This window comes from Lolium rigidum, chromosome 6 (assembly GCF_022539505.1).
Source record: "Lolium rigidum isolate FL_2022 chromosome 6, APGP_CSIRO_Lrig_0.1, whole genome shotgun sequence".
Taxonomy (NCBI): Eukaryota; Viridiplantae; Streptophyta; class Magnoliopsida; order Poales; family Poaceae; genus Lolium; species Lolium rigidum.
Genome location: NC_061513.1, coordinates 221,379,349 through 221,406,956, shown reverse-complemented (window position 1 = coordinate 221,406,956; position 27,608 = coordinate 221,379,349). Strand labels below are relative to the sequence as shown.

General features: G+C 44.4%; 3 protein-coding genes across 3 annotated transcripts; all 3 read left to right on the top strand.

The window, feature by feature from the left end:
- The first annotated feature begins 13 nt into the window (after nucleotides 1-13).
- LOC124662059 (putative disease resistance protein RGA1) lies at nucleotides 14-4,894 on the top strand. Its single transcript, XM_047199945.1, has 2 exons — nucleotides 14-3,250; nucleotides 4,640-4,894. Exon 1 carries the CDS (start codon nucleotides 59-61, stop codon nucleotides 3,245-3,247), a length of 3,189 nt encoding a protein of 1,062 aa, XP_047055901.1. The 5' UTR covers nucleotides 14-58; the 3' UTR covers nucleotides 3,248-3,250; nucleotides 4,640-4,894.
- Nucleotides 4,895-8,711: 3,817 nt separating this feature from the next.
- On the top strand, nucleotides 8,712-14,642 carry LOC124665512 (uncharacterized oxidoreductase At4g09670-like). The gene is made up of 3 exons (XM_047202916.1): nucleotides 8,712-9,111; nucleotides 10,154-10,391; nucleotides 13,852-14,642. The coding sequence occupies exons 1-3, from the start codon at nucleotides 8,735-8,737 to the stop codon at nucleotides 14,470-14,472; spliced, it is 1,236 nt and encodes a 411-aa protein (XP_047058872.1). The 5' UTR covers nucleotides 8,712-8,734; the 3' UTR covers nucleotides 14,473-14,642.
- A 3,283-nt stretch (nucleotides 14,643-17,925) lies between these two features.
- Nucleotides 17,926-23,442, top strand: LOC124666632 (uncharacterized oxidoreductase At4g09670-like). The gene is made up of 2 exons (XM_047203972.1): nucleotides 17,926-18,414; nucleotides 22,277-23,442. Exons 1-2 carry the CDS (start codon nucleotides 17,926-17,928, stop codon nucleotides 22,895-22,897), a joined length of 1,110 nt encoding a protein of 369 aa, XP_047059928.1. The 3' UTR covers nucleotides 22,898-23,442.
- The last annotated feature ends 4,166 nt before the right edge of the window (nucleotides 23,443-27,608 follow it).

Genomic DNA, 27,608 nt, shown 5'->3' with positions numbered 1-27,608 from the left:
AGTGTTCAACGACCGGAGGGCCAACGACGAGGTGTTCGACCTCCGGATTTGGGTCTCCATGTCCGTTGATTTCAGTCTCAGGGGGCTGATCCAGCCGATTGTGAACGCGACCAAGTTGAAGCGCGATCTGACCAGCTTGGAAGCCATGGCAAATTTCTTGTCAGAGACGTTCACGGGGAAGAAGTACCTGCTGGTTCTTGAGGATGTGTGGACGGAGAGCCAGGAGGAGTGGGAGAGGCTGAAGCTGCTCCTCAAGGATGGCAAGCGGGGCAGCAAGATCATCGTGACCACACGGAACCGCAAGGTCGGCATGATGGTGCGTACCGTGCCGCCGTTCGTGCTCAAAGGCCTCTCCGATGATGATTGCTGGGAGCTGTTCAAGAGAAAGGCTTTTGAGGAAGGGGAGGAGGATTTGCATCCCAAGTTGGTCAAGGTAGGGAAGGAGATTGTCCGGAAATGTGGTGGGGTGCCGTTGGCAGCCAAGGCTCTTGGGAGCATGTTGCGGTTCAAGAGGAATGAGGAATCATGGGTAGCTGTGAAGGACAGTGAGATATGGCAGCTGGATAAGGAAGACACTATCTTGCCGTCTCTCAAGCTTACCTATGATCAAATGCCACCTGGTCTAAAGCAGTGCTTCGCATATTGCGCATCATTTCCTAGAAACCATGAGATTGACAGGGACAAGCTTATTCAGCAATGGATTGCTCTTGGCTTTATTGAACCTGCTAAGTATGGCTGCCAATCGGTTTATGATCAAGCGAACGACTATTTTGAGCACTTATTGTGGATTTCTTTCCTTCAAGAAGTAGAGGAGCTTGATTTGTCGAAGAAAGAATTAGAAGAAGATCGCAATATTAAGTACAAGATTCATGACTTGGTGCATGACCTCGCTCAATCTGTTGCTGGGGATGAAGTCCAGATCATCAACTCTAAGAATGCCAATGGGCGCACTGAAGCATGCCGCTATGCATCCTTGGCCGATGACATGGAGGTGCCTAAAGTTCTCTGGAGCATGCTTCCTAAAGTTCGTGCATTACATTCCTGGGGTTATGCTCTTGATACCCAGTTGTTTCTTTACTTCAGGTGCTTGCGAGTGCTAGATTTTCGAGGCAGCCAAATTACAGAGCTTCCACAGTCGGTTGGTAGATTAAAACACTTGAGGTACTTGGATGTCTCATCTACCCCTATCAGAAGTCTGCCCAATTGCATCAGTAACCTCTACAATCTGCAAACACTTCATTTATCGAATTGCGTCAATCTATATGTGCTTCCCATGTCAATATGCAGTCTTGAGAATCTAGAAACCTTGAATTTGTCATCTTGCCACTTTCAGACCTTACCAGATTCCATAGGGCATCTTCAAAACCTTCAAGATCTGAACATGTCATTTTGCAGTTTCCTATGGACATTACCCAACTCCATCGGTGAACTACAAAGTTTGCAAGCCTTGAATTTCAAAGGGTGTGTCATCCTTGAGACTCTTCCTGACACTATATGCAGACTGCAAAGTTTGCATTTCTTGAACCTTTCACGGTGTGGAGTTCTCCGAGCATTGCCCATAAATATTGGGAATCTCTCAAATTTGTTGCACCTGAATTTATCGCAGTGCAGTGATCTTGAGGCAATCCCAAACTCAATAGGATGCATTAGAAGGCTCCAAACTCTGGATATGTCTCACTGTAGCAGTTTATCAGAATTACCTGGATCCATTGGTGGCCTTCTAGAGCTTCAAACTCTCATTATATCACACCATGCACGCAGTCTGGCGTTGCCCATAGCAACCAGTCACCTGCCAAACTTGCAGACATTAGATCTCTCATGGAATATCGGTCTGGAGGAATTGCCTGAATCAATAGGGAATCTTCATAGTTTGAAGGAGCTTATTTTGTTTCAGTGCTGGAGTCTTCGTATGCTACCTGAGTCTATAACTGGCCTCGTGATGTTGGAGAGTTTGAGCCTTGTTGGCTGTGAGGTTCTAGCCAAGCTACCTGACGGCATGACTACCATCACCAGTCTGAAGCACCTAAAAAATGACCAGTGTCTATCTTTGGAGAAACTGCCTCGTGGATTTGGGCAATGGACTAAACTTGAAACATTATCGCTGCTCATTATAGGTGACACATGCAGCAGCATTGCGGAGCTAAAAGACCTACATCTTCTGACTGGCTTTCTTAAAATTGAATGCTGCTCACAGAAGAAGAATTTGACAAACGATGCCAAGAGAGCAAACTTGAGGAACAAGAGGAAACTAGGCACCTTGAGTGTGTCATGGACCAGTTCATGTTCTTCTGATGATCTGAAGAATGTTGAATCATTTCTTGAAGTTCTAATGCCTCCTGAAAACCTTGAGGTCCTTGAAATATGTGGCTACATGGGCACTAAATTTCCCAGCTGGATGATGAAGAGCATGGAGTCCTGGCTTCCAAATATTACCTCCCTAAGTTTAGGAAACATCCCTAACTGTATATGCGTCCCACCTCTTGGCCATATTCCCTACCTCCAGTCTCTTGAGCTCCGCCACATGAGCAGTGTCCGTAACATGAGTTCTGAAATACTTACAGCAGGACAGAAAAACACACTATACCAGTCACTGAAGGAACTCCATTTTGAAGACATGCCTGAGCTAGAGATCTGGCCAACTTCATTGGCAATGGATAGTAAAGAGAGTCAACATGAAACATTCATGTTTCCAGTTCTTAAAACTGTCACTGCAAGTGGATGTCCAAAGATGAGGCCGAATCCATGCCTCCCAGATGCTATATCCGATCTGTCACTATCCAACAGCAGTGAGTTGTTATCAGTTGGTAGGATGTTCAGTCCATCATCTTCAAAATCTGCGTCACTTCTTAGGAGACTGTGGATTACAAATTGCCATGCATCATCAAATGATTGGAATTTACTGCAGCATAGGCCAAAACTTGAGTATCTGACTATCGAGTACTGCGAAAGCCTACATGTTTTGCCACAGGCCATCAGGTACCTTAGCATGCTTCGTAAGCTGAAGATTGACAATTGCACTGATTTGGAAGTCCTTCCAGAATGGCTAGGTGATCTCATAGCACTTGAATCTCTGGAGATAAGCTGCTGCCAAAAGTTGGTCTCATTACCAGAAGGTTTGCGATGTTTGACTGCACTGGAAGAGTTGATTGTCAGTGGTTGTAGCTCTGCACTGACTGAAAATTGCAGAAAAGAGACAGGCAAGGATTGGTTGAAGATCAGTCATATACCAAGTATCCTCATCTCGTGACAGGTAACACTACATCTTCTTTCGTTGATGATCTGTTTTTAGCTAGCCACAATAGCAAAGCTAGTCAACCGAACTTTCTTCTTTCACATGGCAATAACAGCAGGGTGTCATACCCGGTATCGGGGTGTTACACAGTGGTCATCAATTGCAACACATATGCATGTACGCACGATAATAAATAGCAGAATAGAAGTATCGTCTGTTACCCTGTTTGAAAGTAAATTCAGCCCCTCACCCCCTCCCCTGCGTCCTTTGAATATTTCCCACGTTGAATAGCATCTGTTATGTTGGCAAAAACAGTTTTAGTGTCTTGTATCTACTCCTACTGTGGTTCAGACGAAGAACATCCATGTCGCCAGCTAGTTATATTCAAAGTAGTGCAGCTCCAGGCCTGGGTATGGTATACACGATCAGTAGTGTAGCATGTGCATTATAAAGAAAAAAATACAAATAAGTTATGTGAATAATGCAGCCAACAACATCGGCAAACACCACACATAAACAAATGCATATGAGTATAACTTCGTGGAACTGTGATTTTTAATGAAATCTTCTGATTTTTTCCGTTCCTATATAGTTTCAGCTGCTGCACCGTAGTTACTAATACGCTACAAGGTTACATGTTTACGGTACATTCGTTTGAGCTTTGTGTACAGCATATGAGACATCGCCACCTCTGTAGCACTCTCCCTGAATGTGTTTTATTTTCTCTGAAGATGTTTTTAGCACTCTCACAAATTGAAAAGAAGCACTTGTTTCCTTCACCACTTAAAAAAGAAAGAGTGAATTCCACTTTTTACCCTGTAGTTTTGCATTTGTGACACTAATTACCTCGTCGAGTGAAAATTTGTGTAGATTACCCATTTTAAAAGCTTTCTACCCTTAATTTTTGGTTTGTGTCCATTGGGCAAGGTGTTAGGTGACGATCAGGGTCCAAAAATATAAAAACGTTAGTGATGAAGGGAACATATGGATTAAACAAGTTTGGGCATAAATCGTCCGTGAGATCCTTCTATATTTACATATTTTATCACTCCACATCGACGTATCATACCTATTCTATCTAACAATAACAAGTAGAATGATAAATTGGGTCTAAACCGTGTTTAAAGTCTCCTAAATGCGATATTTTGGTAAAAGTTTCACTAAATGGGGTAATATGTGTCACAAATGCACAACTACAGGGTAAAAAAGTGGAATTCACTCAAAAAGAAAAGACATTTGGGTTGCATTATCTCTCTGGATTTGCAGAGCTCTGTATCAGCAATGTTTCTCTGTATCTTTAAGTAGTAACATTGAATCAGAGGCTAGTTGTATGGTGCTTTGAATATGTGCTTCTACTTCTGTTGTATGGAGTGTTCCGCGCTCATGGGATGCCATGTATTTTTACAGGGTGTTCACTGGAAAGGAATGGATGAAATGCAGAGCAAGACATGCCGACTTACATGAGGCGACAGGGGATTTGGCGCAACGATAGTCAGTCGCCGCCGATGGATGGATATACCGCACTCTTGGATCAGAATCAGAAGGACTGTCGGGAGTGCGAGGTGACCGCTGCTGGAACATCGGCATCAGGGAGGTGACCATGACGGCGACGCTGCCCTCCCTGCACCGGTGCAGGTTCGTCGCCGTGCGTGCTGATCCCGGATGATGTCCGTGCCCCCCCCCCCCCATCGTAATCCCTTACGATGTTTTTTTTTTGCGGAGAATCCCATACGATGTTCCCACAAGACTAAAACACAATCAGGGCATTCCAGTCTTCTTTGTGTCGTGTTTCGGAACTTAGTTTGAAAGCAACATTTTGACCTACATGCTTCTCCAATGATGAGAAAAAATAATCGAGGCTTCTTTGTTTTTTTACAACGTAGGAATAGAAAGAAAACAAAGGTGTATTTGGATGGTGCAGAGGAAATAATGGCAGAAATGTTGTCAGACTGAGGAAAGAGAAGAGTAACGTGCATTGGACTTTTCAAAGGAAAAAAAAATGTGGTTTGAGCTTTATATTGAGATTCTTATGAAATGGGAGGGGTAGGAATGGATTCCATAGGAATTTGGTAACCCCAATCGTACGGTTCAAATGATTTCATAGACAAATATACTTCGAATTCAAATCCTCAACTAGATAAATAAACAGGGAAATGGCTACGTCAAAGGCATACAAGTAAAAATACGCCTCCAACTTTTATGTGTGCAAAACAATACACGAACCCGTTTTCAGAACATGAAAGCGTAATCCAATCTCGGTGGCGTCTTCAGACAAAATAATAAAATGTTTTTTTAGAATAAAATAATAAAATGTTGACAAGTGGGTTTACTCCAAACCGGTGGCTCCTTGGGAAAAAATGAAAATGTTGTGATGGGGGGTCACCTATTAGCTTTGGTCACTTTCGTGTCCTATGCGTGCAGAAAGAGACTTACTTCGGCGATGGGAATGGATCGTTGATGACTGTGGTTCCTTCGGAGGTCCTTCCTAGTCTCGTGGAGATGGACTTGGTCAATGGCGAGTTTGATCGCGAAAACATGTTCTCCACGGACGGCGACAATGATGCGAAGAGAGGGTGAAGGATAACTAGTGGTTGGAAAGAGGCACACATGCGAGCAAGAGGAAGAGGAGGGAGAAGTGGGAGAGCCTTGACACCGGGGCTCGGGAGGGGTGTTAAATAGGGAGGTCGTCAGGCGATGCCCAGTGTGGTTGCGTTGCACCTTTTTCCTGAGTTTTTGAAACACTTGGTGGCAGTTTAATTTTCGAGAAATATCTATACATCAGGGTGTTCCTACAATTCATATACTCCCTCCGGTTCATATTAAATAACTCAATTTTATCTAGATACAAATGCATCTAATTCAAAAAGTTAACTAGATTCATACAAATCTAGATAAAGTACAGTCCATTAATATGAAACGGAGGGAGTAGAAGAATGGAGTTGATCTACTTTAGAAGAAAATTCGGTCCTAAAAACCATAGAGCATCCTTTTTTAAGGAAATGGGGATAAAAACCGAACAAGCAACAAAGCCCCATCGCCCACACAAGACTAGGTCACCATCACAACACTCCCATCTTCGGCGCTGCCACCTTGAGTTACCCCGCTCTCAAGTGAACTACAACGTTGCACGACTTGGCTATGTCATAGCCCTGCCTACAAAATGCAACCACGAACGCTTCTCCAACTTTGGTGCCACCCGACACCCCCCCCCCCATCTCCCCATAAGAAGCAACGTATCACTCGTAGTCCCATAAATGTCACGAGCTTTAAGGTGGTGCCTTCAAGAAGGTGGCGACACAGAGGAACAAAGATCCAAGAAGGACCATGGCACTTACGGCACCGTCGTTGGCAGTATAGCACGGTCAATGCGGGCATTTGGCAGGAGTACCATCTGTCCTGGCATGCCCCACCGGAGGGCCCATACCACAAAATCCATGGTAGCTGGGCAACTCCACTTCACCAACAACCAACAACCACCAATCACAAACACCCACGACATTGGCCATGCGGTAGCATTCCCGGACACATGTCCCGGCCAGTTGAGTTAGATCTGACGCTGAAAGCCATGCTCATCCCACAACCTCGCCATCCACGCGGCCTGAGCGCGACAGAGGCCACCTTCATCTCGAAGGCCCAGCTCCAACGTCCAGCCATCCCTCCTCCTCCTCCTCCTTCGAGCCGCAACAGAGGCGCTTGCACATGAAGAAGCTCGATGATTCAAGGAGGCGCCACATCAACATCGGCTGCTGCAATTTATAATGATTGCTCTATCTTATGGAGTGGTTTGGGTAGAGTTACGATTGAGTAACTAGGGAAGCCAATGTGGTTACACATGAACTAGCTAGGAGTGCTCTAATTTTCAAATTCTTCATGTATTTGGGTCGAGGAACCCGTAGTTTCACTGTTTCTCGAAATAGGCTTTTCACCCCGTTTTATAAATAAAGTTGCAACTGCCGAACCGATACAAGGTGGAGAGAAAAATCTCTTTATTTTATAAAGCAGAACAAAGAAAAGATAAAAAGGAACATAGAAACCCGAACTTGCCACCGATGACATTGACACAGAAACCTAGTTTCATTCTGTTTAGGAGTGCTTTTATTTCAAATTCTTCATGTATTTAGGTCAAGGAACCCCTTAGTTTCATTCTAAACGCTCTTGTAAACGTTGTAACTATGTTTGCAAATCAATAGAGCTAGCCGAATGGCATTTGCTAAACAAAAACTTGGTCGAATTGGTCATTAGGCAAAAGATGAGAAAGTGAAAGAAAAAATCAGAAAAGAAACTCGGTGTTAGAGCATGTCTAACAGGCCCCTTAAAACCCGCCCACCCCGTAAAATTCCGGCGAGATACAGGGTGAGCGTGGTTTGGGCCGTCTAGCAGGCCCCGTATGCGGGCCGGCCCGTTTCGGCCGAATACGGGCCCCAACAAATCCACACCGCCACCCCCTACATATACCGGGCGAAGGTGCGAGTGAGGGGTTCGACCCTCTCGCAACCCTAGCTTTGCCGTGCGCCGCCGCCTCCCCGCAAAGCTCCGGCGAGAAATCCCGCGCTGCTCGCCTCCGCATTCCAACCGCCGGTCACCATGTCCGCTCGCCGAAGCAGTACCGCGTGTCCCGCGAGCGGATCGAAGCGATCCCGCTCGCCGGACACCGTCGAGGAGGCGTGGCGGCGCCAATGCAAGCGCTCCGCCGCCGGGAGTCGCCGTGCGGCGTGCCGGTACGCCGACGCGCTGTACGTGCCGCCGTCGCTCCGTGAGTTCGCCGCGGGCGGGCGCTGGTGATCCGCCGCTCAAGTCGATGAGCGGCGGCGACTTCGAGAAGTGGCGTGCCGAGTGGGAGAGAAGCCGCGCTGCGAAGGCGGCATGGGACGCGCGCATCAGGAGCACCAGCGGCGGAGGAAGCGGAGGAGCTCCGCGAGCCGGCGAGGAGGAAGCGGAGGAGGATGACCCCCTCTTCCTGCAGGCGGTGGCCGCATCCGACAAGGATGCCGCCGAAGCTGCTCGGGCGGAGGCAGAGGAGGAGGCGGCGGAATTCGAGGCGAGGGAGGCTGCCGGCAGAGCGCCATTCGTCATCCTTGACGAGTAGATAGGTTTAGCAGAAGACGCGATCTATTAAATGTATGATCTGTATGTATGATCCATGATGATGAACTATCGAATAAATTTCCCGGGATTTTAATTTTTTAAAATACGGAGCGAAATACGGGGTCTGCTAGACAGAATGTCTCTTCCGTGAGCAATTTTTTGATACGAGACGAAATACTCGTTATACGGGAGAAAGAAATACGAAATCTGCTAGACATGCTCTTACATACGAACAGGCGCAATAGTTGGTCCAATAATCAACTTCAATAAGAAATAGTGGTTCAATATAAAATGGCCCAGCAGGAGCTGCACCCAAGCGGCTAATCACACTATACACTGGACTCAGATGAGATGAGCACTGAATAAGAGACTGTCTTCTTTGTTACGATTTTGAATCGATTCAACACCGGAGGGGAGATGGCCGTAGCTGATTGTGGCGCCGCGTTCTTGTTCAGCCACCCCGAAAATTCCCCCAATGCGCGTCGATTCTCGATCCGAGTTCCTGCCGGCAGATCGCGGCTCCACATTCCGCTCGCAATGTCGTCCGCCGCCGTGCCACCGCCGGAGGAGCCGCCGAGCCCGGTGCGCTTCGGCATCATGGGCTGCGGCTCCATCGCGCGCAAGCTCTCGCGGGCCATGCTTCTGGTGGGCCCCGCCGTCGACGTGGCCGCCGTCGCCAGCCGCTCCGGGGACAAGGCGCGCCTCTTCGCCGCGGACAACGGCCTCCCCGCCGGCACGCGCCTCCACGGCTCCTACGAGGCGCTCCTCGACGACCCGGACATCGAAGCCATCTACCTCCCGCTCGGACAGGGATCCAGTGCCTTGACGTTCACAAGGCACGCTGTGCCTCGAGGCCCTACATCCACCATCCATTTCCATCCAAGGGCCAGCAGCGTTTTAGTGCCATCTTCCCCAAGTTGCAAGTCGAGGCTGGCAGTAAAAGGAAGAAAGCACCATGGCGTTGTCCGTCGGAGCTCTGCTGCTCCCGCCGCCGCACTGCATAAAACTGGGGGGTCCATGCTGGCCTCTCCTCCGGATTCTCCGTCCGCCTCCTAGCCGGCGGCTCGACGCCGCCTCCGCCCACCTCTGGTTGCTCCGCCACACCCCATCCGGCTGCTCCGTGGCTCCGTCCACCCCCATCCGGTAGTCCCTCCGCCCCCTCCGACCAACAAAAATTCCTCGAGCTGGCAGCCAAGACGCACGATCCCAGAAGCCATTCTCACTGCAGTTTTCAGGAACTTGCGGACGGACAACACGAAATTCAGTTACAGACCAACACCAAATTCAAGTTCAGCATACAAGCAGCAGCAGAGTTTAATCCATGTACACCAAATTCAGTTCTGCGGGAAAGTGTTTAAGATACAAACTTCAGTGCTGGAAAAGGAATTGGAAAAGGGAAGATTTGAATCCATGTATTAGCAGAAATCTGAGGCATACATTATACAATGAATTGCAAAGTCAACTGAAAAAGAATTGCAAAAATCTGAAACATCCATTATACAAGACAGCTTAACCCGTGTACTAGTATTACAAGACAGTTGGTCGGAGCGGACGAGCTGGTCGGAGCTTGCCGGCGCAGTTTCTTCACTGCCCGAGGCTGGAGCTTGCTCCCCTCCCCTTCGCGCGGTGGAGTCGGCGCCGGCCAGCGGCACAGCTCCGCCCGAGAACGCGCGTGCTATTTCCCCCTTGACGCATGCTCGATTTCTGCTGGATGCGGGAAGAAGTGATGTACTTGGCCTGTTAGAGCGTTGCTGGCCCTTGGATGAAAATGGATGGTGGATGTAGGGCCTCGAGGCACAGCGTGCCTTGTGAACGTCAAGGCACTGGATCCCTGTCCCTCCCGCTCCCCACCAGCCTCCACCTCAAGTGGGCCACCGCCGCCGCCGAGCGCGGCAAGCACCTGCTCCTCGAGAAGCCCACCGCGCCCTGCGCCGCCGAGCTCGACCACATCCTCGCCGCCTGCGAGGCTAGCGGCGTCCAGTTCATGGATTCTACCATGTGGATGCACAACCCCCGCACTGCCAAGATGCGCCAGCTCATAGCTGATCACGACACCATGGGCGATGTCAGAGTTGTAAGTCCTTGAAAATTTTCTTGCTACATTCGGATTTGGATCGAACTAGAATCGTTTAGTCAATATAGTATCAGAATGTAGGTTTTCTTTAGGATCGTAAGGCATTATGCCCTTCTAATCATCTTGCGCACTTTATTAATCCCATTTCGTGGCTGTATCTGATTGTTGATGTGGTTTTCTATTATGTGAGTGTTCAGTCATAGATGGAGACCGCTTCACCAATAAATTTGTAGATAATTTGTCATGTTGCTTTAATCTATTCATGTGGCTGAAGCGTCAAAAAATTCTCTACCGAACTCTGATTGTGTCGAATCTAATACAGCTTGTCGTTGTATCCAGCACGGGCTAGTTACCTCTCCATGGATTTTTTTTTTACGCGCCGTGAGATGGTTTTTTGCTTTTGAACAATCTGAAATATTGTTCTGACATAGTGCTAACTAGAACAAAAAAAAAGAATAGTTTCAAAAGCTATGTCAGAATATTACTGGGTACTAATCTCGTATGTATGCCTGCACAATCTTCTGACACTTCCTTTTTTTTATTGAAATCATATGACATGTGACCTGATACAAAGGCACGGTTCCTTATCCACCAGAGGAGCAACTGTTTATCAACAACAAACAAACACCATAATGACAACATGAATCACCATATAATTTAAAAGGATGCTCACACACCAAATGCAAAAAAAGAAGACAACATGTCAATGCACCCGAAGACGTGAGAAAAAAAGCTGAAAGCCTTAAGCAAGACACGGCAGTTACCTTTACATATACTTGCCAAATTGACCACATTGGATGTGCAGTGAATTATTTTGTGTTTCTGGTACTTTGGTATCATCGTCACTCTTGACATCTATGCTCTGTTTGATCATCTCCTTCCTATAGAACTATCCGCCCAGCGAGTCCCTAACAAACAAATCGACAAAGCTCTTATTAAGCAAGGCACACCATCTTTCCATATCAGGATTTCCTAGTTGACTTTTGTTGCTAGCAATTAGAACTACCAAAATACCTCAAGGAATTTTTCATTGTGTACGTCCAACCTAGAAATCGGCAAAACAGTTGTTAGTACGCCATCTATCCCAACTTCCCATGTCTATTTGCTTAGTTTACAGGAAGGAACAGCGATATCGTATTTCTTGCAACTTGAACTATACTATACTCTCGAATCTCGATTGAGATGTAGAGTTTATATGTTCTGCTTTTTTCCTCTGAAACTCCTTGAAGGTGCTTAACATGACCACCAATGTACGATTATTGCAATTTGGGCACCTCCTGCTGCTTTATTGTCTGTCACATCTTGCACTCTCATAAACACTGTAGCCTAAGTACACCACTCCCTAATTTGGTCTTGCTGGTTTTAGTATTTCTTTTCTTCATTTCGAAATCTGTGAGAATTCTTCAAATTTTCAGTATTAGACATTATTATACTAGTGATTAATTAATAGCTCTGCCGATTTTTTTTGCCCTTAGTGATTTATGTTCCATATAATACTTGATCTGTTCACATAATCTGACATACAGTAATGATCCACTGATTTGTTGTTCCCAGTAAGTTTCCAGTGGACCGAACCGAGTTTGGTGCCCTCTTGTGTTATCAGCTGCTCATTCAACACCTGGCCGGTCTATCAGATTCTTGCTAATGGATATGGTGTTGCTTTGATAAAATTTGCAATGCTACAAGGTCTCACCTACACCTGAATCTGACTTCTTGTTCACATGATAAAAATTTACACAAGTTACCCTCCTTAAATGTACATTATTGTAGTTTCTTTGGATCATATTATTCTCATTTAGTCAGGTAAGCCTGCATCCATTTGTAGACATCACTTGTTTTCTCAGTTCCAATGCAAATGGCAATGCAAGAGATGCAATGTCCCCTGGTTGTTTGAGGCACCAAATCAACATCTAAATTTTGAAAACTATTTACACGTGTACTTCTCGTTTTACTCTTAACTTTTAAAATGTTAAGTTCAGTTCAGTACTATATGTCTTAAAGAGTAACAAAAAAAGGAGAGTTTCGACAAGTAAAAGTTTAAAGGGAAATGTAAATGAGAGAAACAGGCCAAAGAGAACATATCTTTTTGTTTCCTCTAACACACACCAAGTTTGAAGTTTAAAAATTTGGGGTACTGTAATACTCCAAAGAAATCCTCATGTTTGAAGCCAGAAATTCTCATTTTCTCTCTGAACTTTTCCAATCTTAATGTTTGAACTGGGACCTAGCAATCGCAGGTACTACCATATAGTAGCCAGGAATTACATACTTGCCAAAAAAACTTCGCCACAGGTGCTCATAAAATATCCCATTGCCACACAGAACTTGAACTAGCTGACAGGGGGGGTTTGTTTTCAGCTGGGCTTGGCCACAAATGAATCACTAGTAGAAGAGATCCACGTCCAGAGACTGTTAGGGAGATACAGATGGAGGGATATTTGGATTGCTCCTAGAAGGGCTTACGGCGAATAGATTGTTGGAATGGGTTATGGGAGGTATCAAACAGGCAAACAGTTCTCTAAAAATGATCCTTTGATGGTTCTCTGTAATTGCTTGTTTGACATGGACACTGGTCATTGCGACACCGAAAGCAATCAAAACAAGATGTGATGAAGTTAACACCAAGCCGATCAAATACAGAAAACTCCCAAAGATAGATCAGCATATAGATATAAATGAATAAATAAAGCATAATTTTGTTCTTTGGGTTCAATTTGGTAATGCTGTACTACCTCTGTTTTGATGAATAAGGCACACGCGTATTCTGAGACGAACTTTGACTGAAAAAATTGAGCACCAAAATCTTGATTATTTTATATGTAATTAGTATCATTGGATTCATTTTGAAAAACACTTTCTAATGATGCTAATTGTATACCAACAAGCTTTATATATCTGGTGTTGAAACTGATGTTAAAGGTAAAATTGAGGTTGAATTTGTCTTCCAAGTGGCTCAAAGCCTCAAACCTCTCGGTATGATTTGGGGAAGGAGAAGACAGTGGAAGAATGGGAACCGTGTTATCTTGTCATAGTGTGCTAGCATCTGGTTTTATATGTTATAACTCGAGAAAAAATCATAGATCGATAGTTTGTCTAGAATATGCAGCTATAAAGAACAAAAGTGCATACTCCTGATTTCATTTGCATTTTTTCCAAATTTTTGCTTCTCAGTACTAAACTCTGGGCAGAGCATATATATAATAACATCAACATGATTGGTTATTGTAGGGACAAGCTTACAGATCATAAAAAACACTCAGAAATGACTGCAGTCACAGGACTTATAGCACAATATTCCCTTTCAGCATGCATTAAGTGTCCTGCCACGACCTTGTGGAGTTGTAGGTGATCTATTTCTTGATAAAATCTCACAACTATGGGTGTCAGCTTATGTTGGACACATACATTTTCCAGAGTTTAACCTTGAAGGTAAATAATTATTTTTCTAATGTTGCTTCAGATAAACAGCATTGTCAGCTTTCGAGCAAACGAAGAATTCCTCAAGAATGACATCAGGGTAAAGCCAGACCTTGATGGCCTGGGCGCACTTGGTGATATAGGGTGGTACTGCATCCGCGCGATCTTGTGGGCTGTTGGCTATGAGCTGCCCAAGAATGTGATTGCTCTCCGTCACCCTGTTAAGAACGAAGCTGGTGTGGTCCTTGCTTGTGGCGCATCGCTGTATTGGGCGGATGGCAAGGTCGCCACCTTTCACTGTTCTTTCCTTACCAACCTTACTATGGACGTCACTGTCGTTGGCACAAACGGTACTATTCATGTTACCGACTTGGTCATCCCATACGATGAAAAGTATGGTCCATTCAGCCTAGATTCCAAGACGAACTTCACCGAACTCACTACCGGATGGGACCCACATCCGAGCAAGAATGTTGTCACGACGGACCTACCACAGGAGGCCCTGATGGTCCAGGAGTTCTGTAGGCTGGTGCGGAACATCAAAGATGCTGGTGGCAAGCCTGAGGGGAAGTGGCCAGCCATCACCCGAAAGACACAGATTGTGGTGGATGCAGTGAAAACTTCTATTGACAATGGATGTGAGTCAGTCGATGTTGTCAGCTAGATGCAACACATAACTGGTCATTCCCATGATATGTCGTCCAGACCCTGCCGTACAGTTTCTGTATAAGCTCAATCCATACTTCTAAATTGCGCAAAACTACTTGCTGAAATAATTTGAATGATTCTTGTCATGTTCAAGACAATATTGCAATATCAAGCTCGATGTTGCTATGAATTTGCTGTGTAGGATATGGGGTAGATGGATGCTTTGAGTGGTCTATAAATGGTGTTGACAATGTCAACCCGACAAATTCTAGTAAGGTGCACCAGTCTCGCCCGATGATGTGGTACACCAGGAAAGGAAGGAAACTATAGCAAGCTCTGTTGCTTTCCTCTTGGCATATCACCGCGGCACAAGTGAGGAGATGCGCCAGCCGCTCGACAGAAAAGGAAAACAGTTGGCGGTAGCTGACAGCGTCTCTGGGGCAACGAGTGAAGCCAAGGCACGTTGGATCCCGCCTCCAGTGGGATGGATAAAGCTGAACACTGAAGGATCATTGAGAAAAAATTGCAATACGGGAGATGCCTGTGCGATCGCCAGAAATAGCAAGGGCGAGGTTCTCCTTGCTGCCTGCAAACCTCTTGTAAAGCACTCCAGAAGAAGCTGAAACCCATGTGCACGTGAAACTGATATTGGAATTGGACAGTTCCATAGTAGCAAAAGCTCTCCAGGCCAATTTCCAAGACAGATCGAGGTGTTGGACGATATATGAAGAAGCAAAGCGTTTGATGGCTGAAGTGGACGATGTTTCCGTTCGGTTCTCAGGAAGGGAGACAAACAGAGTTGCTGACTCCCTAGCTAAACTTGCCTGTTCTTTGGGTGAAAGATAGACGAGAGATGAGCTCCCAGTCTCTATAATACATCTTGTATCAATTGATTCGAAGCACTGTAATCATGTTTAAGTTATAAAGATATCTTTCTAAAAAAAAGTCTCGCCCAAAGAAACTTGTTTAATAACACTCATTCTCGTTTTCTGAATGAGGACAGGACCGTTAGAAAATCTTTTTAAAATTTACTAGTTTCAAGAATCACAGTAGAAGCTGGAATTCAGGCTGAACATCATATGATGGGGCTGTGAACTATCAAACAGGTTACACACTTATGCCACAATAAGGGTATTACATCACATGCATTCAAAGAGCTGATGTGGCGCTGCAATTAATGATTAAAAAATTCGAACAATTTATACATATCATAGCATGTAGAACAAAAAGACATAGCTCTTTTTTTCAAAAATTAGAAAAATATATTTTAACGTTTCAAAAAAATCTGAAAAAAAATCTTGATGTAGAAAATGATGTGATCTACGTACGTGCAAAATTTAAACTCGAAATAGCTAATATTCAGGACTGCACAAAAATGACAAAATCTGACATATTTTGAGGTTTTGAAATCTTGCAATGTTCACTATTATAGATGTTAGATTTTTTCATTTTTGCACATCCCCGGATATAAGGTATTCCGAGTTGAAATTTTACACGGTGGTAGAACACGTTATTGTAGACATCTAGATTAATTTTAAGATTTTGTTGATACTTTGAACTCTAATTTTGATTTTTTTCAAAAACCGAGCTACATGTAGCCAGTATCTAATCTAGGAAGATGCAAGTAACGAGGAGATGAGGTCTCCATACCCTTTAAGAACACACATCGAAAATGTTTTACAAAACTTTGGTTGATGAAGATTTCACCGGGATCCAATCAGCACCGCAATAACGGTACCTCCGAGATGTGCACACATACGGCTCAGTGACGACTCCTTTTTGATCTACAGAACTTCAATACTTTACCGAAAATTCTTAAACTTTTTCGGAACCCTAAAAACCACTTTCCTTATATGAAATTTTATCTCGAGACCATTCCGGAGCCCCCCATGATATCTCGGATCCTATCCGCTTAAGTGTGTGACCCAGCGGATTCGAGAATATGTGTACATATGAAACCACACACATATTATGTTCCTTATTAATACAGTTCTAGCATGAAGTATAAAAGTTTACCATGAACAATGAAACATGATAATAACAACATTATCATTTCCTCTAGGGCATATTTCCAAGAGCTGTGGGCGCTGCCTCTGCAACGATCGAATTGGCAGCCGATTGTCACCACCAGGCAGAGGAATTGTACACAAAGCCACATTGTCAGGCTGCACGCCATCTCCTTCCATATGATACTATGTGCAAAGGAAAGTTCACTTATTTGCAAAAAAAAGTGCCCCAGCAACTCAGCAAGTGATGTTAAGTGCTAATTTCTCATAAAACAAAATCATCAATGAACCTTGAGAAACACAAATCGACTTTGCCCTACTTATCCGCCCTCCATTTAAATTCAACATATTAGATTGCCTAATATTTTGAACTTGAAAATTCAACTGTTTAGAAAAAAGAAAACATTTACTCTATACTAAATAAATTCAAATGATTTGTTTTATATTTTGATAAACATTCGCTAGGCTTCCATTAAATAGTTTTTTTAATGTTTTTTAGCACTTCTTTAAAAAAACAAGACCACTAGGCGAATCCCGGGGCATCGGTATTAAGGTAGAAGGTGTGTGAGGACCGGAGCTAAACCACGAGAAATATTTATTCGAATTCGGGCAAGCCAAGAGAGGCCACTGCGCTCTAGCCACTGAGCATGCACAACAGGACCACCAGGGCAGAGCCCGAGGAATTGTGTACACAAAGCCACATTGCCAGGCTGCACGCCACCTCCTTCTGTATGATACTATCCGCAAAGGAAAGTTCAGTTATCTGCAAAAAAGTGCCCCAACAACTCAGTAAGTGATGTTAAGTGATACTTTCTCATAAAGCAAAATCCTCAATGAACCTTGATTCTCGCGATTCAACTTTGGTGATTTTGAGAAGCACAAATCGATTTTACCCTACTTATCCGCCCTCCATTTTAAATCCAACATATTAGATTGCCTTAAATTTTGAACTTGAAAATTCAACTGTTTAGAAAAAAAAAACATTTGCTCCGTACTAAATAAATTCAAATGCTTTTTTATATTTTGATAAACATTCGCTAGGCTTCCATCAAATAGCTTTTTATGTTTTTGAGCACTTCTTTAAAGGTATAGCATATGTTTTTGAGTACTTGTTGGAGCACTTCTTTAAATGGAGTATTTAATCACATACGCTGTTCAAATGGAACGGAAGTTTCTCAGAATATAAATCCAAACATGATTTACTGTAACTTTTCATTTTTCTCTGAACTACTACCTCAGGTCGCAATTAATTGACGAACCGAAAACACAACGAATTAACGATGTGCATGTACAATGCTCCCATTGCGTCGATTAAATCCGACCGGAAAGAGTATTTTAGTACTTAAGTCCCAAATTTGAGATAATCTGGTACGTTAGATATAAAATGGAGGGCAGATAAGTATGCCAAAGTTGATTTCGGTCAGATTCCTGTCGGCAGATCGCGTTTCCACATTCCGCTCGCCATGTCGTCCGCCGCCGCGCCGAAGGAGCCGCCGCGCCCGGTGCGCTTCGGCATCATGGGCTGCGCCTCCATCGCACGCAAGCTCGCTCGCGCCATGCTGCTGGTCGCCCCCACCGCCGAAGTGGCCGCCATCGCCAGCCGCTCCGGGGACAAGGCGCGCCTCTTCGCCGCCGACAACGGCCTCCCCGCCGGCACGCGCCTCCACGGGTCCTACGAGGCGCTCCTCGAAGACCCGGACATCGACGCCATCTACCTCCCGCTCCCCACCAGCCTCCACCTCAAGTGGGCCACCGCCGCCGCCGCGCGGGGCAAGCATCTGCTCCTCGAGAAGCCCACCGCGCTCTGCGCCGCTGACCTCGACTCAATCCTCGCTGCCTGCGAGGATAGCGGCGTCCAGTTCATGGACTGCACCATGTGGATGCACAACCTCCGCACTGCCAAGATGCGCCAGCTCGTCGCCGATCAGAGCACCATTGGCGACGTCAGAATTGTAAGTTCTTCAAATTTATGTGCTACATTTTGATTTTGTTCCAACTGGTATCGCTTATGAAGGTTTAATTTGGGATCTTAAGGCAGCATGCCATCTGAATGAAGTTGCACGCTTTTATTAATCCCATTTCGAGGCTGTAAATAATACTTGTGCTTTCTTGGTATAGAAATATTTGATTGTTGATGTGATCTTCTATTCTGTGTGTGTTCTGTCATAGATGGAGACCACTTCACCGTTAATTTTTCGATAGTTGCCATGTTTCCTTGATCTATTCATGTGCTCAAGCGTAAAAAAAATTCTACTGAACTCTGATTGGATCTAATCTTATTGCAGTTTGTCCTTGTACCCAGTATGGGATAGTTTGCCTCTTCGTGGAAAAAATAAATAAATAAATAATATACTGGATTCTGAGTTGATTTTGGCTTTTAAGCAATCTGATTTTTTTGATATGGTGGTATGTAGAACAGAAAAGGAATAAGTTTCAAAACCTATGCCAGAATATTGCTTTGTACTAATGCCATATGTATGACTGCACAATGTTCTTACACTTCCTTAAATTTTTTTTTTGTTGAAATCATGTGACCAAGATTTTTGAGTCGCGACTCAAAAGTGAGTCCCCAACAACTGTGAATCAGTGTATAGTTGGCAAAAGTCGCTGTGTAGTCGACATAAGTTGTTGTATAGTCGTGAGCTGTGATTTTTGGAAAACGACTCAGCGACTATACAGCGACTCAAAAAGCATGCATATGACATGCAACTTGATACAAAGAGTCAAATACACAGTTCATTATCCACCAGAGGATCAACCATTTAGTAACAACAACGAACACCATAATGCAAATATAAAACACCACATAATTTGGAAGGATGCTCTCACATTAAAGGCAAAAAGAAGATAAAATGCCAGTGCACAGTACCTGAAGGCATAGAAAAAACTGAGAGCATTATTAAGCTAGGCATGACAGCTACCTTTACATATATACTTGCCTAATTGACCACTGTGGACGTGCAGTGAATTATGTTGTGTTTCTGGCACTTCCGTTGCCATCATTGTTCTGTTTGATGTTTTCCTTCCAGCAAAGCTATCTGTCCCAGCAAATCCCTAATAAATAAATAACGAAAGCTGTAAATAAGCAAGGTAGGTCATCTTTCAATATACTGTTTTCCTAGTTGACCATGGTGAACAATAGTGATATTTTGTGCTAGCAATTGGAACTATCAAAACACCTCAACGAATGTTAGTACGACATCTATCCAAATTTCCATGCCTCTATTGCTTTGTTATAGGAAGGAACAGCAATGCCTTGTTTCTTGCAACTTGGAGTACTCTTTCCATTGAGTTGTAGAGTTTGTATGTTCTGCTTTTTCGTCTGAAACTCCTTCAAGGTCCTTACCATGACCTTCAATGTACGATTTACCAGTGCAAATATTGCAGTTTGACCACTCGTGCTCCTTTTGTTGTCCGTCACATGTTGCACTCTCACTTAGAATATAGTCTAAATAGATCGCTCTCCTAATTTGATCAAGTGTGCTGGTTTTAGTATTTATTTGCTTCATTGAGAAATCTGTGAGAATTCTTCAAAATGCTATGCAGGTTTACACATTATTATAACTAGTGATTAGCTCTGCCAATCTTAATTGATTTGACCCTCATAGTAATTTTTTTCCTTTATAATTCTGGCTATCTGTTCACGAAGTGTGACACACAATTATAATCCACTGGATTTTGTTGTTCCCAGTCAGTTTCCAACATACTGAACCGAGCTCATTACCCTCTTGTGCTATACATTTGCTCACTCAACACCTGTCCATCGCACAAAATGATTGCTTAAGGGTATAGTCTTTCTTTGATAAAATTTGCAATGCTTGAAGGTCTGGCATACACCTGAATCTGTCATGTTATTGCCTTGATAATATTTACACAAGTTACCCTCCCGAAATCTACATTATTGTAGTTTTTGTGGATCATACTATTCTCATTTAGTCAGGTATGGCAGCATCCATCTAGAAACATGACTTTGTTGTCTTGGTACCAATGCAATTGGCAAGGCATGAGGTGCAATGTACCCTGGTAATTTGAGGCGCCAAATCAATGTCTAAATGCCTAAAACTATTTAACATGTACTTTTCATTTTACTCAGTTTTGAATGTCAAGTACAATTCAGTACTAAATGCCCTAACAGTAACCGGAAAAGGGAAAGTTCGGAGAAGTAAAATCTAAAGGGGAATGTGAGAGTGAGAAAAAAAGGCCGAAGCAAAGGCATCCTTTTTTATTTACCCACACATTTCGAGTTTGAAATTGAAATTTTAGGGGTGCCACAACACTCCAAAGAAAATCTCATGTCAGAACCCCGATAAAAGCCAGATTGCCCGAATATACCCTTGAGCCCTGTGGTCAGATTGCATTTACACCTGATATGGTTTTGTGCATACAATGCGGCAACTACATTCAATGCTAAACGACGCTAAAAATATGTCAAATTTTTTTATCTCTCACTTGTCTACATTCTTTGCTAATTTGTCTCTGATCTTTCCAATCCTAATGTTAGAAGACTGGCACCCGGCAATGGTGAATAGGTGATTACCACTCATTAGTTGGGAATTGAATTTCTGCCAAAAAAAAAACTTCACCACAGGTTGCTCGGGAAAAGTACATTGCCGCACAGAAGACAGAACTTAACTGGCTGTGAGGGGGCCTTTGTCTTCAGTTGGGGTTGGGAGGTATCAAACAGGCAAACAGTAAACATGACGCTTTGATGGTCTTTGTAATTGCTTGTTCCACATGTAAACTGGTCATTGCAACACTGATAGCAACCAAACAAGTACATAGATCTCTTAAAGATAGATCAGCATATTGATATAAATAAATTAACAAAGCATAAACATATGTTCATGTTTGTTGTGTGAGCAATAAATTGGTGACTTCTACTAGAAGGGAAGGAGTCTAACTCGGTAAGGTTGTACAGCTTTGGGCTTAGATATAACATGCTGATACAGCTGGAAATGTTGAAACTGGAATTAAAAGTTAAAACTGAGGTTGACTTTTATTTTCAGTGGAATGTATGAGTTGGGAAAGGAGAATAGAATGGAATAGTGGAAATGTGGTTATCTTGTCAAACCGTTGCTGTTTAACATGTAATGCCAAATTTAACTCTCATAATGCACATGTATCTGGTTTTGTAAGTTATAACTCTAGAAACCATATCATAATGCACATATATATCACTGCCACCTGGAATTTATGGAAGCAATGGAACGCTTTTATTTTTGACAATGTAACACCTTCTATTAGAGCTTGGTCCTTTTCTTTTAAGAGGGACATCTTCCTTCTCTCTTACAGAATGAAGGATGACCAAAAAACCCCTCTCTTAGCTTGGCTAGACGCTTTGTAGTTCTCTTTGGGTTATGCCCAGGGCTAGGCCCTTTTGTACATTCCCTCCTTTCTTCTCCTCTTGTACATATTTTATCTCTTTTAATAAAATTTTACTGTCGGGGCCTCCCCTACAGTTTTCAGCTCAAAAATAATGCACATATATATAGCAACGGTGATGCCATTCTTGGTTTTTGTGTTCGAGAAAAAAAATCTTGGTTTCTTCTTGTGAGAAATTTTCGGATCATTAGAAATCAGACTCAGAAATGGCTGTAGTAACATGAACTAATGGCACATATATGGATTCTGAAATACTTAAGAGATGATCTAGTCACATTCTGCGTGCGTCAAGTGTTCTGCCACTACCGTGTGATGATCTATTTCTTGATATAACCTCAAAAATATTGGTGACTACTAACTTTGGATACCTATACATTTGCCAGAGTTTAACCTTGAAAGCAAATACTTTTTTCTTTTCTTATGTTACTTCAGGTAAACAGCATTGTCAGCTTTCGAGCAGACGAAGATTTCCTTCAGAATGACATCAGGGTAAAGCCAGACCTTGATGCCCTGGGTGCACTTGGTGATATTGGGTGGTACTGCATCCGCGCAATCTTGTGGGCAGTCGACTATGAGCTGCCCAAGAATGTGATTGCTCACCGTCACCCTGTTAAGAACCAAGCTGGTGTGCTCCTTGCTTGTGGTGCATCGCTCTACTGGGAGGATGGAAAGGTCGCCACCTTCCACTGTTCTTTCCTTACCAACCTTACCATGGACATAACCGTCGTTGGCACAAATGGTACTATTCATGTTACCGACCTCCTCATCCCGTACAATGAAAAGTCTGGTCCATTCAGTGTAGACTCCAAGACGGACGTCAACGAACTCGCTACTGAATGGGTTCCACATCCAAGCAAGCATGTTGTCACGACGGACCTACCACAGGAGGCCCTGATGGTCCAGGAGTTCTGTAGGCTGGTGAGGAACATCAGAGATGCCGGTGGCAAGCCTGAGGGGAAGTGGATGGCCATCACCCGAAAGACACAGATTGTGGTGGATGCAGTGAAAACTTCTATTGAGAATGGATGTGAGTCAGTTGATGTTGTTAACTAGATACATCACATAGCTGGTCCTTCCCATAATATGTCATCCAGACTATGGCGTATAGTTTGTGTAATTGCTGAAGCCATACTCCTACGCTGCACAAAACTAAGTGAAACAATTCGAATGATTCTAGTCATATTGAGGACAACATTGCAACGATCAAGTTAGATTTTACTACAATTTGCTGTGCAATATATGGGGAATATGGATGCTCTGTGCATCTCTCATATTAATGGTGTTGTCTATGTCAACCCGATAAATTCTAGGAAGGCGCATCAGTCTCTCCCAAAATGCTGGTTAATGACACTCAGATTCTGGTTTCCTGAATGAGGACAGAACCGATAGAAACCCCGTTCAGAATCTTACCAGTTTCAAGAATTACAAGTGTTTTTACCAAAGAAATGGGAAATGGGGCGAGAGAGGTGCTAAATAAAGAATCGAGGCTGAACATCGTTTTATGGGTCTGTCTGCTATTGAGCAGATTACAGTTGAAGCTAGAGCAATAGCAGGCAAAACAGGCCCTCGGTGTGAGTGACAAATAGATACTAGTATGATTTGTTCAACCAATGGTTCTTTTACCAGTAAATATGATTTGCTTCTGTAAGGGAAATATTGGACTCATATATTTTTTCAAATAATTGGCATTTTTCATAGGTAGCCAAACTTTCTTTTTCAAGCAGCATAGTTTATTGCTTTTTTTTTTCAGAATAGCATAGTTTATTGCTGTCTCGCCCTCTATATGGGAAAACGCTGGAGCAGAATGAGAGCGTTGGCCTGGTGGGCTGGCCCACTTAGTGCTTTCATCTTACTGTCCATCGCTGACCGATCTCACCTTGAGCTCCTGCCCATACATCGATGATTCTGGTCTTGGCTGTCTAGCTCATTGCAAGAAATTGATCCTCAGGCTGAACCGCTCGACAGCAATAACTTCATGTGGGCTTCTCTCAGTGGCTGTTGCTTGTAAGAGTCTGTCTTGTCTCCACCTAATTAAATGCGTGAATATGGAAAACACCGAATGGCTGGAGTATTTTGGGTGGAACGGATCACTGGAAGAACTTGTAGTTAAGAAATGCACGGGAATCAGACAGCGTGACTTCCTAAAGTTTGGTTCAGAATGGATGGAGCTCCAGAAGTTTGAGTTTGAGATAAAGGGAGGATTTTGGCCTTCTGCTAGGGCCATGACTAAGGGTTATGATCCCTCATAGAACGCTCACAAAACGAGTTTATATGATTTCTGCTGTGAGAGCTTGAAGGTTTTGAGGTTGGTCAAAGTTGAAACATGGCCAGAATCAGGACTCCGTTTCATCCTGGGCAAGTGCAAACCATTGGAGAAGATTTGTCTAGAGTACGTCCATGCTCTGAATGACAATGACATGAGACAACCTTAAGAGCATGTCTAGCAGGCCCCTTATATTTCTGCCCCGTATCTGGCTGCTTTTTCGCCCCGTATCGAAAAACTGCTCCATTTCGAGCCATGCCGTCTAGCAGACCCCGTATTTCGCCCCGTATTTTCAAAAATTAAAACCCCGGGAAGTTCATCTTCATTGATCATACTAGGGATCATACATACATTTTGATCATACAACGGATCATACTACATCTACTAAAGCATCAACCTACCTCTAGTCGTCCAGGATGACGTAGGGGATGAAGGCGATCCTCGCCGCCTCCTCCCGCGCCCCCGCGCCTCGCCGCGCCTCGAACTCCCGGACGGCGGCGATGGCCGCCGCCTCCTCCTCTGCCTCCGCCGCCGCTTCTCGGCGGCATCCGCCTCGGACAAGGCGACCGCACGGCGGTAGGCCGCCTCCTCTTCCTCCTCTTCCGCCGCCGCCGCTTCCTCCTCGCCGCCTCCGCTTCCTCCGCCGCTGCCGCTGCTGCCGATGGTCGCCCTCCATTCCGCCAACGCCGCGCGGTCGCGCTGCCACCGCGCGCGCCATTTCTCGAACGCCTCGCCGCTCATCGGCTTGAGCGGCGGGTCCCGCTTGTACCACCGCCCACCCGCGGCGAACTCGCGGAGCGGTTCCGGCACGTACAGCGCGCCGGCGTACTTGCAGAGCCGCGCGACGGCTCCCGGCGGCGGAAAGCTTGCACTTCAGCCGCCACGCTTCCTCTACGGTGTCCGGCGAGCGGGATCGCTTCGATCCGCTCGCCGGCGAGGCCCTACCGCGGCGGCGGGAGTCCATCCTAGCGGCGGCGGTGGAATGCGTGGCGGGGGCGCGGCTAATTTCTCGCCGGAGCAGGAGGAGGAGGCGGCGGCGCGCGGCGGAGCTAGGGTTGCGAGTGAGGGGTTAACCCCTCACTCGCACCTGCGCCCACTATATGTACGGGGCGACGGGGCCGATTTCCTGGGCCCCGTATTCCGCCGAAACGGGGTGGCCCGAATACGGGGCCTGCTAGACGGCCCAAACCGCGCCTGCCCCGTATGTCGCCGGAATTTTACGGGGTGGGCGGGTTATACGGGGCCTGTTAGACCTGCTCTAAAAACATCTCGCTTTGGCTCAGACCTGCCATCTACAAACATGGTTACACTACCCATTTACTGATTGCAGCCTTAATGCTCTGGCTCAACTGTCCTATGCTTCAGACTGTTGAACTCACATTTGGCATACTATTCTAAGGATTGGCCAAAAGAAATAGGATTCACACAGAAGGGTCTTGTGGTGCTCATTCAGTCTTCCCCAATTTGTGTTCTCATGCTAAATGGTGCCAACTTCTTCGATGGTGAGGGGATGAAGCTGTCAAACACGACAATGAGATGAGAACAGCGCTAGCGTCCACGCTGGGTTTCGTGTTGATTATATAGGCGCATAGGCCGGGAGTTTACAAAGAGGAGGGCGAGTCGGTCGGGCACAGACCAGGAGCCCGACTCGAACTGAATAACACATCTAACGTGTTCGGAACAAACACGTACTAAACCTTCTAACACCCTCCCTTAATCTAAACCTTGTGAAAGGTTTAGATTACGTTTAAACTCATTTAGCTGTTTTACTGGAAGTGCCTTTGTGAAGCCATCTGCAACTTGATCCTTACTTGAAATGAACTTGATGTCTAGTAGATTCGCAGCAACCCTCTCTCTGACAAAGTGAAAATCAATTTCAATGTGTTTAGTTCTAGCATGAAACACAGGATTTGCAGACAAGTAGGTAGCACCTAAATTATCACACCAAAGACATGGCTTCTCCTTTAGCTTTACACCAAGTTCTCTCAAAAGAGCTTCAACCAAATTAACTCTGTAGTGGCATTTGCCAAGGCCTTATATTCAGCCTCGGTACTGGATCTAGACACGGTAGCTTGTTTTCGGGCACTCCAAGAAACCAAGTTTGATCCAATAAATATAGCAAAACCTCCAGTAAATCTTCTGTCATCAATAGAGCCTGCCCAATATGCATCGGAAAAGGCACTAAGAAGTGTAGATGATGATTTGACAAATGTAATTCCAACCTTGGAAGTATCCTGAATATATCTGAGAATGCGTTTAACAGCCGACCAATGCTCAGTGGTTGGTGCATGGAGAAACTGACAAACTTTATTCACAGAGTAAGAAAGATCTGGACGTGTCAGTGTCAAATACTGTAATCCTCCAACAATGTTGCGATACTGAGTACAGTCATCAGGACCCAAAGGTGTGCCATCAGTAAGAGATAATTGTTCTGTAGAGGATAATGGTGTAGGCGCAGGCTTGCAGTCCCGCATACCTACTTTAGCAATCAAATCTGTTGCATACTTCTCTTGAGTTAAAATCAATCTATCTTGCACCTTTTTAACCTCAATACCAAGAAAGTAATGAAGATCACCTAGATCTTTAATGGCAAAATTTGCATTGAGATCTTTAAGCAGAATGTGAATTGCATCATCAGAAGAGCTTGTCACTATAATATCATCAACATATATCAGCAAATAAATAGTGATACCAGCTCTGTTATAAAAAAATAATGATGTATCAGCCTTTGATGGAACAAAACCAAGATCACTCAATTTTAAACTCAGCCTAGAGTACCATGCTCGAGGTGCTTGTTTTAATCCATAAAGAGCCTTGTCAAGTTTGCAAATATAGTGCGGAGCGTGAGGATTTTCAAAACCTGGGGGTTGTTTCATGTATACCTCCTCTTCCAGAACACCATGTAAAAACGCGTTCTTGACATCTAGCTGCCGTAGACTCCATCCACGAGAAACAGATACAGACAGAACAATCCTGATAGTAGCAATTTTAACTACAGGACTAAAAGTATCCTCATACTCAATGCCATACCTTTGTTTAAAACCCTTTGCAACAAGTCTTGCCTTGTATCTGTCAATAGAGCCATCTGCTTTCCTTTTAATACGGTATACCCACTTGCAGTTAATTAATTTTTTTTACTTCTGCTGGGTGGAACAAGATGCCATGTCTTGTTGTCAATCAATGCATCATATTCTTCTTGCATTGCTTGCTGCCACTTTGAATCACTTTGAGCTTCAAATAATGTACTCGGTTCTCCTGTAGATGAAAACATGCCATATCTAACAGTACCATCAGTATACTTCTTTGGATGTCGTATACCTTTTTGAAGACGTGTGCTGACGCCAACATGCTGAGTAACAACAGGTTCTGGAGACGGTGACGGTGATGATTTTGATTCATCAAAATTTTCATCAATATTGTTGCCAGAATTCTCTTCATTTTCTTCAATTTCTTCGGGTTCATTTCCCCCCCAGCTGCTGTGGCCACGGAAGATCCTAAAGG

Bases quoted from the DNA above. Each gene is read 5' to 3' on its own strand.
- LOC124662059 (XM_047199945.1), top strand. From the start codon at position 59: ATGTCCGTTGATTTCAGTCTCAGGGGGCTGATCCAGCCGATTGTGAAC.
- LOC124665512 (XM_047202916.1), top strand. From the start codon at position 8,735: ATGGCCGTAGCTGATTGTGGCGCCGCGTTCTTGTTCAGCCACCCCGAA. The intron at 9,112-10,153 runs CCTCCCGCTCGG...TGGATCCCTGTC, and splicing joins CCGGACATCGAAGCCATCTA to CCTCCCGCTCCCCACCAGCC. The intron at 10,392-13,851 runs GTAAGTCCTTGA...ATGTTGCTTCAG, and splicing joins CCATGGGCGATGTCAGAGTT to ATAAACAGCATTGTCAGCTT.
- LOC124666632 (XM_047203972.1), top strand. From the start codon at position 17,926: ATGTCGTCCGCCGCCGCGCCGAAGGAGCCGCCGCGCCCGGTGCGCTTC. The intron at 18,415-22,276 runs GTAAGTTCTTCA...ATGTTACTTCAG, and splicing joins CCATTGGCGACGTCAGAATT to GTAAACAGCATTGTCAGCTT.